General features: G+C 49.0%; 1 protein-coding gene across 1 annotated transcript in view; it reads right to left on the reverse strand.

Annotated features, from left to right (window-relative positions):
• Positions 1–13,064, reverse strand: part of KDSR (3-ketodihydrosphingosine reductase) — a 33,400-nt gene extending 20,336 nt beyond the window's left edge. Inside the window, exons 1-5 of the mRNA XM_036245701.1 lie at positions 12,900–13,064; positions 7,725–7,814; positions 5,516–5,572; positions 671–736; positions 405–500 (exon numbers count right to left, since the gene is read on the reverse strand). Of these exons, the coding sequence (XP_036101594.1) occupies positions 405–500; positions 671–736; positions 5,516–5,572; positions 7,725–7,814; positions 12,900–13,007 (417 nt within the window). The 5' untranslated portion in view covers positions 13,008–13,064. The remainder of the gene's footprint in view (positions 1–404; positions 501–670; positions 737–5,515; positions 5,573–7,724; positions 7,815–12,899) is intronic.
• Between the last annotated feature and the right edge of the window lie 2,316 nt (positions 13,065–15,380).

The following is a 15,380-nucleotide window of genomic DNA, read 5'->3' on the forward strand; positions in this document are numbered from 1 at the left end:
GATGCCTTCTCTTTTTATTCTGATGTGAGAACTCTTCAAGAGTCTGCTCCTCACTTGTTTGGCTTTTCCACGTCCTGACACTTGACATGAAAATCCAGCACCTGTTGGCTTACGAAGAGCTGTCGGTGACCCCGGGAATTCATCAGAGTCAGCGGTGTCAGATCAGAGGGTCCATCCCCATTTACAACAGGGGGACCTGAGGCTGAAAGACTTGTCTAAACCCTTAAGGCTGGATGGTCATAGCACCGGCACCAGGAGCCTGCCCCGCCCCCTCTAGTCCTCTGCAGCTGCTATGGGATCCGAACACCCACCATCTCCTTCAGTCATAAACCCTCTACCCGCGGACGTGTCTTACTTTAGTGTGTGGGTTTCCCCATGATCCAAATAGCCACATTCTTACTTACTTCAAAAGAAGTAACTTCAAGATCTTCGAATTTCCCCGAAACGGACATTCCCGCACAGTTTACCAGCATGTCCACTGGGCCCAGTTTCTCCTGTGCCTGGAAAGAGGTAGAGGAACAGGCAGTAAGGAAGACAGAACTACTCAGGAGCAAATCAACACCAACAAATGAAACCTGTAAACTATTAGACTGACCTCAAACCACACAGCACAATGGTAAGAACCAAACAAGAGGCACATGAATTAACTCCAATTAGCCCAACCTCTTACTTGTTTTATGACATTCTCGACTTGGCTGTAGTCTTGGGATACGTCAACTGATATGCAAAGCACCACCTGTTAGAAAGAGAAAATAATGACCAAAGCTATGCAGGTATTTGAAACTACTTCTTAAAGTTTTTTTGTTTTGTTTCTTTTTTTTTTTATCCTCACCCGAGGACATTTTTTTCAATATGTTGTTCAGATAGAGTGGGAGGGAGAGAGAGAGAAACATCGATGTGAAAGGGACACATTGAATGGTTGCCACCCACACGACCCAACCAGGGCTGGGGACAAACTGCAACCGAGGTACGTGCCCTTAGTGGGATCCAAACCCGGGTCTCTCCAGACCGCAGGCTGACACCCTAACCGCTGAGCCAAACTGGCCAGGGCTGTTTTGTTTCTTTTTTAATTAAGGAGAATTCTTTCCACAAGATAAGGAGTCCAACTTGGATGTACCAATTGCATTGTTTGAAATCTGCTGACAATGCAATTAGCAGAGTCTAATTTTCCTGGAAGTTTTCATAGACAACTGCTTCGAGCAAACTCAAAAGAAGTGTTGGTCAAAGGGTACAAACTTCCGTGTGTAAGATGAACAAGTTCTGGGGACTCTAACGTATGGCATGAAGTCATGGTTAATACTGATCGGGTGTATATTTAACATTTGCTGAGAGTGGATCTCAAGTATCCTCACCACACACACTTTTACACAAATAACTATGTGAAATGACGGATGTTTAATCAACTGGATCATGGTAATCATTTCACAATGTCAACATATATTAATTATCATGTGGTACACCTTAAATATATACAATTTTTATTTGTCAATTATATCTCACTAAGACTGGGAAAAAAAATAAAAAGAAATGTAAAACTGTTCCTCTTGAATTGCCACTGATCTATAGTGACAGAAAGCAGGTTGGCGACCACCTGCAGCCAGGAGGGAGGCAGGATTGGCCTGCGAGGTGCGAGGACCAACTCTGGGGGGTGCTGGACATGTTCTGTGTCTGCATCTCAGGGGTAGTTTCCCATGTGTATACGGCTTTAAATGGGTGTGGTTTATTGCACATAAATTCTATCTCAAGTTGTTATGAAAAAGAATATATAAATTACATAAAGAATTCATAAAGTGTACACAAATTATATCTCAGGTTGTTAACATCTTAAGTTGTTAAAAAGAATATCAAGAAATCTAATAAACAGATTTAAAGAACAACTCCTCCTGGAGCAATATCCGAGCTGTGGCTGCCCTGTTGGGATTTGAATACCAGCAGGTGGAATCAAGAGATAAGCAAACAGTATCTACTAGCAGAAGCCACCTCGGTTTGGGCCCGGCTGGAAGGCTCAGACACGGGACATTATCTTAGGAGACCAAGGGTCAATCTGCGCCTGTGGGAACTGACCTGGGAGCCAAGTCACACCAGGTTCCCTCCGAGGTTTGCCTGAGATCCCTGCCTCTGCACTGACCACCCACTCAACTGATTCTCTAGACCAGGGGTCACCGAGCCCAGCCCCGGAGCCCACCTGGTACAAACTGGCCATGCCCCGGGGGTGTGCAGCCCAGAGGGACAGGGGGAAGTGCTCAGCCTGTGCTCACCTTGGAAAACAAGTCCACTTAGTCTTTGAAAAGGAAAGGGGGGGGAGGGGGATGAAGCACATATTTTGGTGCTTACTTTGATAGAAATTTATGAGACAGAAATGGAGAATACTAGTGGGAACAAACAATGAGCTTTTGGGTAATGTTTTCAAAGCAGAGCTTAGATCCCTGACCTAGGCATGCTTAGGTTCCCAGGGGGGTTGAGGGAGAAGCAGGAGGTGTTCGTGGCTTCTCGGTCTTTCCGTAAGTTCCCGCCCGTTGACGCTGGCAGAGGAGCACGTGAGTGGGCGGGCGTGTCAGTACATCAACACTGCACTCCCACGTGTGGCAGCCGGTGGCAGTGCAAAGGACACGCACGTGCCGGGGGGCCTGCCTTCCCATCCTGTCCCTTTATCATCTAGCTGAGCAGAACCTGGGGAGGTTGCAGTGACCTGTACAGTAAGGGTGTCAGACCCTGGCGATGACCTAGATCCCTTCGGGCTCTAAGAAACCACGTTGTGAGAAATGAAGCCCTGACGTGGGAGGTCAAGGGATGAGTGAAAAGCAATCAATGGCCGTAGGGTTTCAGGCAGGAAGTTTTACGTTACACAAGGACTCCGTCCCAACGATCTAGATCCCTAACCAAAGGGAGCGCACCCCCTTCGCAGACGCGACCTGGCCTACTCCAGACTCCAGGGACAGCCCGGATTTCACCCCGGCACCACCACACAGGAACTACTTTCAAAAATCAGAGTAGGAATCATGGGATGAATTTTTCAACACACCTTTTTACACAGTATGAGATCACTGACTATAAATAAAACCTATACCACAGACAGTGAAATGAAAAAAAAAAAAAGTGTTAACAAATTATCAGGGAAAAAATGCCCACAGGGCACTGCTGATGCTAAGAGGTGCAACAAGCCCAGTCAGGCCCCTGCAGAAGGGCAGGCTGCCCCTTGCCCTAACCCTCCCCGCCCCGACGTGGAAGTCAGGAACTGTCCACACGGCCGGACGCCTCTGATGGGTGAGGAGGGGCGAGGTGCCGAGGGAGCCAGGGCAGCCCAGAGCAGAGAGGCCGTGCTCAGCCACGAGCATTCAAGCTCCATGCTGTGGCGGATACGTCCTTCTCCACCAGAAGTTACACGAATATGGGGAAAGAATGAGGAGGTCTGCTGAGCTGGCAGCTTCCCAGCACGTGTGGGCCTCAGAGAGGGGAGCGCAGGCGGAGGCCACGGTCCTGGACGAAAACCCACATGTGCACAAGGAGACGTGGGTGAGGATTTCCACCTGCAGCAGCCAATGCAATAGCACAGAAAACAAAAATGCCAACAGCCTGACAACAGGGGACTGATTAAATAAACTCTGGGGTACCCAATACTATGCCGCAGCAGTTTAAAAAGAGAGAGATTTATTTCTATTGACATGGAAGACCTCTAATATGTTCTGGCAAGGAAAAGAGGTAGTGAAAACTACAATGAAATGCCGTTTAAAACCATGGAAAAGGCACAAACTAGAAAGCCAGCCAATACCAAGTGTTGGCGAGGAAGCGGGGCTACAATGGCAGCAACCACACTGGTGTGAGTGTAACCGCTTTGCTGAGGTTGAAGACACAACTCAGCAATTCCAATTCCTTTCTTGCCCATATGCACAAAGAGCCAAACTTTAGTAACAGCAAAAAACAAACCTAACCAAAAAACTAGAACTCAACTTCAATATCCACCAACAGTAGAACAGATGAACACAAGGTAGGCTGAACATATAAGAGAATTCTGCATAGCAGCAGAAAAGAGTGAGCTTATGCATCAACACAGAGGATTTTTTTTTATCCTTACCGGAGGATATTTTCCCATTTTTTGCTCAGAGAGACTGGGAGGGAGAGAGAGAAACATCGATGTGAAAGGGACACATCGAGTGGCTGCCTCCCGCACGACCCAACCAGGGCCGGGGACAAACTGCAACCGAGGTACGTGCCCTTAACGGGAACCGAACCCTGGTCTCTCTGGACCACAGGCCAATGCCCTAACACTGAGCAAAACCAGCCAGGGTGATTTTTTTTTTTTAATCCTCACCTGTGGATATTTTTCCATTTATCTTCAGATAGAGTGGGAGGAAGAAAGAGAAGAAGAGACAGAGAGAGAAACATCGATCTGTCATCAACTGGTTGCTTCCCCCACGACCCCAACCAGGGCTGGGGACGAACCGCAACCAAGGTATGTGCCCTTGGCTGGATTTAAACCCGGGACTCCTTCATCCTTGGGCCAGCGCTCCAACCCCTGAGCCAAACTGGCCAGAACATAGAGTAATTTTTTAAATAGTATCAGATGAAAAAAAGTTACAAGAGAATCCATAAAGAATGATGTCATACAAATCTAGAAAGAGAGAAAGTAAATTAGTGATCGCCTGGGAATGGGAAGAAATGGAAAGAGGTGGGAGGGGAGGGGTGAGAGAGGGGGAGGGGATGGTAAGAAAAGCAAAAAACGAAAAGGATCAACACCAAAATCAGGTTGAGGTTCCCTCTGGGAATGACACACAGGATGAGGCTGATGTGGGCTCAGGAGGGTCTATAGAGACTTGGGAAATCCTGTTTCTCAAGCTGGGTGAAGTGTATGGTTATTAACTTGTTATTATGTTTTATATGAACACACACACACACACACACACACACACACCATTTTATCTATCAAACAATTCCATAACCCAAAAATATTTTTCTTTTTTTTATCCTCACCGGAGGATATTTTTCCATTTTTTTGTACAGATAGAGTGGGAGGGAGAGAGAGGAAGAGAGAGAGAGAGAGAGAAACATCGACGTGAAGGGACACATCGAGTGGCTGCCACCCGCACGACCAACCAAGGCCGGGGACAAACTGCAACCGAAGTACGTGCCCTTAGCGGGAACTGAACCCGGGTCTCTCCGGACCGCAGGCCGACGCTCTAACCGCTGAGCCAAACTGGCCAGGGCCCAAAAATATTTTTAAATGCCCCTTTTCCCTTAAGTGTTGGTATAAAGTTGATTTAAATAAAAAAATTAAAATAAAATCATTTTCTAGTAAAGCCTTTTATTTGATCATCTGTTTGTGTATGTGTGTCAAAGTCTATACGTTATTCTAGACAATTCAAACAGTTTCACCTTTTTCACAGCAGTCTAAGATGTATTTTAAGTTGGAAAAGCTTACATCTTCCCATAAACTGTTCGGAGTTGCAGTAAACCTTCTCCCCTTTGTGCACCTGTGCTGATTCGTACAGAAGAGGCATCAGGCAGACAGTGATTTTACCTGTTTGTCATTGATAGAGTGCTTTTCAATTTCCTTCTTCGCCTGCAGCAGCCTGTCCTGGAAGCAAGAGAGAACAGTCAGTTCTGGAGATTGTCTGTCGTCTGCTTGTTCGTTAAAAAGGAGAGAAAAAGTAATTACTTGCGGAAGTACTTACTAAATTTTAAAAAACACAAGACAGGACCTGCACTGCAGAGCAACAGGCCACCGTTGACAAGCGTACGTTAAGCTATGGCTAAAGGACAGCAAGTTTTAAAATTCACTGCATAGAAAGATAATAGAAGGATAAATGAACTTCAGAATCCCAATTGGCAGTGTTAATTGCTGACGGTCACCCTATCCATTCTCATCAATGTTTTGATCGGACATGATTCAGTTGATATAAAACGAGAACAGCAATATGAATAGGAAATTAGGGCACATGTGATTCCATGTTGAGAGATTGCCCAATATTTTCCTCCTCTGCTACAAAAGCAAACACAGTAAAAATCACTTTTGAAATGGACTGGGTAAATATATATCTGGCTACTCTCAAAAGTACTCTTAAGATAAGCAGAGCTATCCATGTAACAGTAATTCTTTCAAGGTCTCAATTTGGTTTGTTTCACTCATTCTCAAGAAGGCAAATACCAGACTACAGTGTCTTAATTTGCTATAAAGGGGTAATTTAAATACAGGACAGCAGAAAAGCACAAAACGGAAGGCAATTCTTTGGAAAGATGCACCAGTTTTCTAAACATGAATGTGTCTATAATAAAATAATACTGTTCTATTAATAAAGACAGCCCTGGCCGGTTTGGCTCAGCGGTTAGAGCGTTGGCCTGAAGACCAGAGAGTCCCGGGTTTGGTTCCCGCTATGGGCACGTACCTCGACTGCAGTTTGTCCCCGCCCCAGTTGGGGTTGTGTGGGTGGCAGCCACTCAATGTGTCTCTCTCACATCAATGTTTCTCTCTCTCTCTCTCTCTCTCTATCTGAAGATAAATGCAAAAAGAAAAAAAAAATGTCCTGGGTGAAGATAAAAAAAAAAAAAAAAAAAGACATACACAGCCCGACTCTGCCAAAATCAGGATAAAGAATCACATCAGAAAACAGTGGACTTCTCGAGGCCAGAGGCTAGTCTGATCTTTACCTCCAGCCACGCAAGGACCACACCACGAGCTTCTGAGCACCCAAAATGTGGGGCCTGCCAGCCTCCTTTTCCACCTGCCTCATGTCAAATCGTTTAAACCTCACAAAATGCCTTCTTATTAAAGTTGTGTTTCCATCCCCATAAGGTGGCATCAATGCCCAAGCAAATTCTCCATCAGAGAAGACAGCATATAAATAAAAGGTCCCGAATTTTGCCTTTCTTGATTTTAAAAAGAAATTATGGACATCCAAGCCTAATTCTGTGTCATTATTTGAACGATTGTCCCAGAGGCCGGCTCACCTGTGTACCCCCCACCGGAGCAGTCACCATACTCATGCCCTAATTTGCGTAGGAGTATCCCAGGCCCTGGGCAGCGATGCCACGCTGACGTTCCCATTCCCTCCATCACGCCCCTTCAGGCCTTCATCCAGCAAAGACCTCTGAGTGCAGGCTCGGAGCCAACTCCGGCACCGAACAACAGCCATGGGCAAGACAACCCTGGCCACCTCCCCCGCCCACGGAGCAAGAGGACACCATCCGTGTCACTGTTGCACAGGGCAGAGAGGTACTTTGGGCGAGAACAACAAATGGTGAATTAAAAGAAAAACAGACCTGTATCAACTGAACACAGAAAGCCCCACGTTTTGCTGAACTGCTGGGGCGGCGTGCAGTCCCGTGATGCACTAGAGACGTGCATCACGTCACAGCAGACGAGAAACACCTACAGCCTTCGGGATGCAGGGCCGCTCCAGGCTCCACCCTGGCTCCAGGCTCCAGCACCCCGTGGGCGGAGGGCCCTCCAGGGCTGCCTAGGCGGGGGAGGGGGGGCTGCTTCTCTTCCACTTGGCCTCTCCCATCCCAAGGTCAGCAGCGCCTATGGTGTGGCCCAACCACTGGGGCACCACATAAATATCTGTGGAGCTGATCTCACTTCGACCATGAAAGTGCCCTGACTATGGGCAGGGGCCAGGTGCAGGTGGCACACCTCAAACCAGGGAGTCCCAGCGCAGGTGGCAACACCAGGACGTGTGCACCGGATTGAAAGTTGGGGGAGTGAGTAACAACAGACCCCGCAGACTCACCTCATTTCTCGCAACCAGAGTTATGAACGCGCCTTGTTTGAAGCACTCGATAGCGATACACTTTCCGATGCCACTGGAGCCGCCCGTGACCTGCGGCAAACAGGAACAAAGGCTTCTTAGCGCTTGGCATTTCCCTTCGGTGGGAGGTTCACTGAAAATAATTATGATGGGCTCTAAAAACCAACATGAAATCTAGGTTTTTAGCGACTGTCATTTCTTCATCTCAGACTCATGCACGGGAGGAGTGCACACGGGAAGGCTGCACCGTCGGTGGGGCTGCGGTGTCCTCATCCTCAGCACCGAACCACACACACTGCACACCTAGACTACTTCCCGGGTCCACCAGAAGAAAGTGCCCTATAAATCTAGCTAATAAATAATACATGAGTCCTAAGTGCCCAACAATAGAGGAATGGACAAAGATGTGGTACATGTATGCAATGGAATATTACTTGGTCATAAAAAAGAAAGACAGCTTCCCATTTGCAACAGCATGGAGGGACCTAGAGGGTATTAGGTTCAGTGAAATAAGTTAGACAGAGAAAAGATAAATACCATATAATTTTACTTACATGTAGAATCTAAAGAACAATATATAAACATAAAATAACAATTTCCATGAACAAACAAAACAGACAGAGATACAGAGAACAAACTGATGGTTGTGAGCGGGGAGGGGTTGGAGGAATGGGTGAAAAGGTGAGGGATTGAGAAATACAGATTGGTATTTATCAATAGTCACAGGGATGTAAAGTACAGCATAGGGAATATAGCCAATGATACTGTGATAACTATGTATGGTGTTAGGTGGGTACCAGAATTATTGGGGGATCACTTGGTAAATTATATAAATGTCTAACCACTATGCTATATGCCTGAAACTAATATAAAAAAATATTTAATGTCAACTGAAATTGAAAAAGAAAAAAAAAAAACTACTACTAATAGTCTGGCTTTGAGTCGAATTCCAAGAGAATCTTATTTCCTTACTGATACCTCCTATGCACGACCAACTCTACAAGACATGAACAGAATGGTCACCTGCATGTCTTATGATATGTTCAGTGACTGCTTATTATACAGTAATATATGATCGTATGGAGATCCTGAAAAGTACAGCTTTTGTGCCCTCACCATCTACAGTTCAGCCACCCTGGCTGTCTCTCAGCTCCACGATCTCGCCGACTGCACATCGGGCCTCTGCACATCCTACACCCCGGCCAGGAAGGCTCTCCCGCCCTCTGTTCATTCAGCTGGCACCTGCTCACCTTCACGTCTCAGCTCAACGTCGCTTCCTCAGCAAAGCCTTCCCTGACTGCCCCGCATCTCCGCCACCCATTCTTCAGCACTGCATCCTTTTTCCCTTTAGTTTGTGACACTCCCAGAATCAAACAGCCATGGACTGATTTGCATGGTTATTTAACTCACAACCATCTCTCCTACAACCGCCCATTAAAATGCCATTAAAAATACCATCTCTATTCACCCCCCCCCCCATTTTTTAATCCTCACCCGAGGACATTTTTCCATTTTTTGTTCAGATAGAGTGGGAGGGAGCGAAAGAGAGAGAGAAACGTCGACATGAAAGGGACACATTCAGTGGCTGCCACCTACACGACCCAACCAGGGCCGGGGACAAACTGCAACTGAGGTACGTGCCCTTAGCGGGAACCGAACCCCGGTCTCTATGGACCACAGGCCGACGCTCTAACCGCTGAGCCAAACCTGCCAGGGCCCATCTCTATTTTTTGTTACCCCTATAGTCCTAGCACTTAGCACAGTGCCTGGCATATAGGAAGGACTCAATATATTTTAACTTAATAAGATAAATGCAGTATTTTCTTTCTAGTCATTTATCTTTTGCAGACTGTATAACATGGGCCAGGGGAGATGGGCACAGAGGAAGGGGAAGGGAAGTATCAGGACGCAATCTGTCCTAACAGAGTATTGTATCCTACTTAAAAAATAATTGTCATAGTATCTAAGGTCAAAAAAATAAAAGGCTTCACAATATTGCATTCATAGCTCTATCAAGACTTAGTTCAGCACTTCCCTATAGTCAGACATTCGGATGATTCCGAGTATTTTATGGTTAGCTATTAGTGGTGCTGTCGTGAACACTTCTGACCCATCTCCTGACTTTAAATCCCCATGAAGCCCCTCCTACATAGCGCACCGTCTCCTTGGGGCTCCTAGGCACCCGATTCTTCTCTTCAGCCTCATCATTCCAACACTGACCAGATTTTCTTTGGCGGATCATTGACAAACTACCTGCAGAAGGTTATCGTAGATATACCTGTTGCTCTGGCCAGTTTGGCTCAGCACTTGGAGCATTGGCCTGCGGACAGAAGGGTCACGGGTTTGATTCCCGGTCAGGGGCATATGCCTGGGTTGCAGGTTTGATCCCCGGCCCTGGTGGGGGTTGTGCAGAAGGCAACCAATAGATGCATCTCTCTCACATACATGTTTCTCTTGCTCTCTCTCGTCCTCTCTCCCTTTTACTCTATCTAAAAAGCAATGGAAAAATATCCTGGGGTAAGGATTTAAAAAATATATATATATATATCTGTTGCCTAGGCAAGTGGTCACCTCTGAGGTCTCTGCTATGGAACCATTTCATGGGTGGTTTCGGTTTATTAATTTGCACCTGACATGTCTTGGCTGTTCTGAGGTTCCTGCTGCCTATAAGTCCCACCACCCAATATCATCCCCCACGTACCTACATTTCCAAATCCCGCCTATCCCCCAGGGAGGGGCCAGCTCCACTGTCCCCTCCTCCAAGCAGCTCTTCCTGACTGTCACTCAGGCCTGTTGTTTACCTGTCACCTTCTACCTGTGCACAGTTACTTAAGCACATGTCTTAGCTCCCTGGCCAGGCTGTAAGCCCCCTGAGGTCAAGCCCCCACTCCAGTATCTCTCTCCCATTCCTAGCACAGCGCCTTGCATAAGCAGGTGCGAAATAAATACCTGCCTCCATCGACTTGCAGAATGGTGTGTGGTGCCATTTCTCCGAAAGACTTAACGACGAGAACACTTGTAAGTAAAATTTCCCTCTTTGTTATTCAATGCATTAATGAAGTTGAAGTTATGAGGTTATTGAGAAAACGTGCATGCTGTAAAGCGCCATGTAGATATTAGCTATTGTTATTATTGCTGCCTTTTTCCAGACTGCAATACACTTAGCCGTGTGAAATTACTGCACAGCAAAGAATTGTCCGACCTGATCACTTCTGACCTCCGTAAGAACAAGAGTAAGACTTCAACTTCTGCGTCATGGTTCACGGAAAACTAACCTTCCAGTCAAGCCAGCTAATTATTAGAAGGCATCAAAGAACAAGCCGTTTCTAGGCTATGTTATTCCGAAAGTTATAAGCAAATATAAGAGATTTTCATAATGGCTGAGAAAAATGGTAAATATGCATTAAGTTACTTCATAATTGGTCAATAGAATCCAGATGTGGGACACGAAAGGTAACAGTTTGATTTCCTCCCTCTATCAGTCCCTCGTACTGTTCATCGGAAATACCGTTTTCATGTTACTAGCGCGTTAATCACACCCTACTCTTCTTATTGAGGGCAGGAGGGGGAAGGGTGTGATAGGGAGAGTTGCTCCCAGCCATCTCCAAAAAAGGAGAACTTGACTTTCCATTACTTAAGTCAATTATGCAGCTTTTTAAAAACCACCTGATGTAAATAAATAAGTACATACCCTGTAGGACTTCTGCATGGTAATTAGGGAGATAACACTAGTAGGTAAGAATTGTTGTAAAGATGAAACAATAAGCAGTTATGACCTCGTCCATCCATGCTTCCACAGAGCAGGCATTCTAAAAGTCACCCTCTCCTAAACACCACCCGGCCTGGTCCCAACAAATCTCAAGAAAAAGAATTACGTTTCCGCTCTCCTTATGACAAGAAAAAAGAGGACAGATGGTGACATCATGTGAATTATTCATGTCATCCTCACATTATTTATAAGAGCGCTTTAAAACTAGATGGTGACAATGAGAAACTGCTCTTGGTCTATCCCAGACCTGACTGTCATCTTACCTACCTGTGAACTGCAGCATGATGGGGCTGATAGCACCAGAGTCAAGGTTAAGTGAAACTCTCTTAACTTTTCATCACTGCTTTTGGCTTTCTCTCTTTCCAGGAAGTCATACTCTGCACACATAAGTTCTGAAAGAATCCAACTTTGAAAGCCACGCTGTTGTGGCCGGTTATCCCGGGGATGGAGGTGGCCCCTTCGGGATTTAGCATGGTGGTCAAGTCTTGCTCCTCTCTGTTTGTTGCTCTCTTGCACAGAATGCACACACATCAATCTTCCACATCAGAAACAGCACGAATTTGAAATTCACTAGTTTCACCCAAGGAGCTTGGAGCAAACACCTTTCCTCATTCCCTAAGCTCCAGATTTAAAGAAGTGACCAGCCAGGGGGGAGACTCAAGCCTGTCACCTCCAGCACCTGGAGGATTTGTGCCGCCAGCTTAGTAACGAACTGTCCTTTCTCCTAACCTCCCACGTCAGTGTGCCTCCTCGGGGCGGGGGCATTGGAGGGCACCGCAAATGGGGAGGTGCGGGGCACAGGTAGGGTAGCGTTCACCCTCAGTTCAAGAGAGGTGCTCTACCTGCAGAAAGGGGATCTTGGAAGACGCGAGCTTCCTGTAAGAAACCAGCCAAACCCATCCACCTCCCCTTCGCTCCTAGAGCACCAGCCAGGTGGGTGAGCTCATCCCTCGGATCCTGGGGTGCTGCCGCGGGATCGCGCTGCACCCATCAGCCCAGGCTGAGCCCCCGGGGAGCCCAGCAGTGCGGACGGGGCAGAAGCCTCTCTGCACGTCCGCGCGGCCGGCGCTGCGGGCCCCCGGGCTCGCGCCATCCCCGCAGGGAGGCGCCCCCAGACCTCGGGCCACTGCTCTGACACCTGCGCAGGCCGCCGCCCGGCTCCAAGCCGCCCCCTCGCCGCCTCGCCGACCGCGGTGCCCTTGACAAAGTTTCTCGGCCGCCCGGTGGACTCCGCGGGGGAAGTGGGGACGGAGCCCGCCCAGGTCGGGGGCGAGGCGGGAGGACCAGCGCGGCGGCGGCGGCCCGGGCCCTCCGCGGGCTGCGCGGGGCGCGGCAGGTGACCCGCGCGGGGCGGGGCGGGGCGGCCGAGCGGGCCGGGGGCCACTCACCACCACATGCGCGCCGGGCAGGGCGAGGGGCTTGGGGCTGATGAGCGGGGACAGCATGTAGAGCAGCAGCACGAAGGCCACGAGGCAGGTGCCCACGAGCAGCAGCATCGCTCGGCGCGCGGGGATCACGCGCGGCCGCGGCAGGCGCCGGTGTCTGGGCTCGGCGGGCGGCGGCCGAGGGGAAGAGGCGGAGCCGGCAGCGGGCGCGACGGCGGCGGGGCGGTGCCACCGGCTGCCCAGCGCCCGGGCGTCCGGCCGGGCCGCGGCCTCCCCTCGGCGCCCCCGGAGGCCTGTGCGCGCGGCGGCGGCGCCGGTTGGGTCGCGGGGGCTCTTGGACCGCGGAGAGCCGGTTCCGGGCCTTCCCGGCAGGAGGCGGTTCGCGGCGACCTCGGCCCGGCCGGCCGTGGGGCCGGACCCTGGCGGTGCCTGGAAGCCCGGGGATCAAGCTCCGAAGTCCGGCCTCCCCTTCACAGGTTCTGGGCACCTAGAAAATGGGCCCAGCCCGCCGTCGCCCTTCGGAGGACCGGGAAGACCTGAACACGGCGCTGCCAAAATCACCCGGGGGATCAGTTTCCGGGAGCTGAGTTCGTCTTTTTCACAAAGCAAAACAAAAACAAAAAAACAGCTTGAGCTCTAAGTCACACCCCATGTGAAGTGCATAACAAATGTATTCAGTGTACCCAGGGCTGTGCAACCCCCACCACAATCAACGTTAGAACATGTCCTACCCCTGCCCCCAGTCCTGCCCCCCCCCCCCGGTCCTGCCCCCCCGTCCTGCCCCCGGTCCTGATCCCAGTCCTGCCCCCAGTCCTGCCCCCGGTCCTGCCCCGAGTCCTGATCCCAGTCCTGCCCCCAGTCCTGATCCCAGTCCTGCCCCCAGTCCTGACCCCGGTCCTGCCCCCGGTCCTACCCCCGGTCCTGGCCCCAGTCCTGACCCCGGTCCTGCCCCGAGTCCTGATCCCAGTCCTGCCCCCAGTCCTGATCCCAGTCCTGACCCCAGTCCTGCCCCCGGTCCTACCCCCGGTCCTGACCCCGGTCCTGATCCCAGTCCTGCCCCCGGTCCTGACCCCGGTCCTGACCCCGGTCCTGACCCCAGTCACCACCACTACCTCTCGGCCCTGGTGATCAGTCAGCCGTGTTTGTCGCTATAGGTTTGCCTTTTCGGATTTATCCTCGCAATGCAATCATACACTGTGAAGCCTGTTGTCTGGCTTCTTTCACTTGGCAGTGTTTTCAAGGTTCATCCCTGTTGTGCGGTGTATCTGTACTTCATTCTTTTTATCACCAAATTATATTATTCCATTGTGTGGACAGACCACCTTTCATTGCTCCAGTTATGAAGTGGCGGCCGCTCGGGCTGCTTCCACGCTGGGGTTCTTACAAAACCATTGCTGTGAGCGTTCACACTCAAGCTGTTGTGAGGACACAGTTTCATTTACCTTGGGTATCGACCTGGGCGTGGACTTGCTGCGTCCTGTGGGTGGAAAGGGGGTTCTATGGGAAGTAACCTCACAGGGTGATCTGGTCATAAATTCCCAACTGGGCAGGCCATGGTTGGTAGTCACGCCCCAGGAACTTTAGTGAAAGGTTTACCTTAAGTAAGCCCTGTCTGTCGTTTCTGTGCACCTAGGTGTACACAACTTTGAAATGATCTTTTTCGACCCCTCCTTATAAAGTATGACCTCAAGAGAACACATGACCTTATTAATTATTCTGTAACCCATCCCTGCCTTGCTTTCTCCCGCCTTCAAGTAATCTTCCTCACATCCCTCTTTAATTCTAAATGCAGGAAGAAGCCGCGAACTGTCGTTTTTAGAAGCATTTATCTCTGTGTTGAGATCTTGCTTCCAAGCATATACTCCATTTGGCTCAAATAAATTGTTATAAAAATCGTGTACAGAGTTGACCGTTCTTACATCAACAATCTTTGAAAATAAAAAAATTTTTTATTGACATTTAAAGAGAGAGGAAGGGAGAAGGAGAGAGAGCAAAACATTGATGGGCTGCCTCCTGCACGCCCCCTACTGGGGATTGAGCCTGCAACCTGGCCATGTGCCCTGATGGGGAATCGAACCAGCAACCTTTTGGTGCACAGGACAATGCCCAACCAACAGAGCCACACAGGCCAGGGCCATGAACAATCTTATAACTCTGTTTCACCAAAACTGCCAGGCTGTTTTCCAAAACAGCTGCACCATTTTACATTCCCAGCAACAATGTGCGAGGATCCCAATTTCTCTATTACCTCAGCAATACTCCTCATCTGTCTTTAATTATAGCCTTCCTGGTGGGTGTGAAGTGACATTTCATTGTGGTTTGGACTTGCATAAGGCACACATTTTTGTTTGCTCGCTTGCTTTTCCTTTTTGTTGTTATTTTTAGGAATACTAAGGGGCTCGGGAGCAAAGGATCTGAGTTTTTCTTCTTTATTAACTTACCCCAGAGTTAGCCAAATGACAAGGTTTGAGGGCACAGGCCCCA

This window comes from Molossus molossus, unplaced genomic scaffold (assembly GCF_014108415.1).
Source record: "Molossus molossus isolate mMolMol1 unplaced genomic scaffold, mMolMol1.p scaffold_m16_p_6, whole genome shotgun sequence".
NCBI lineage: Eukaryota > Metazoa > Chordata > Mammalia > Chiroptera > Molossidae > Molossus > Molossus molossus.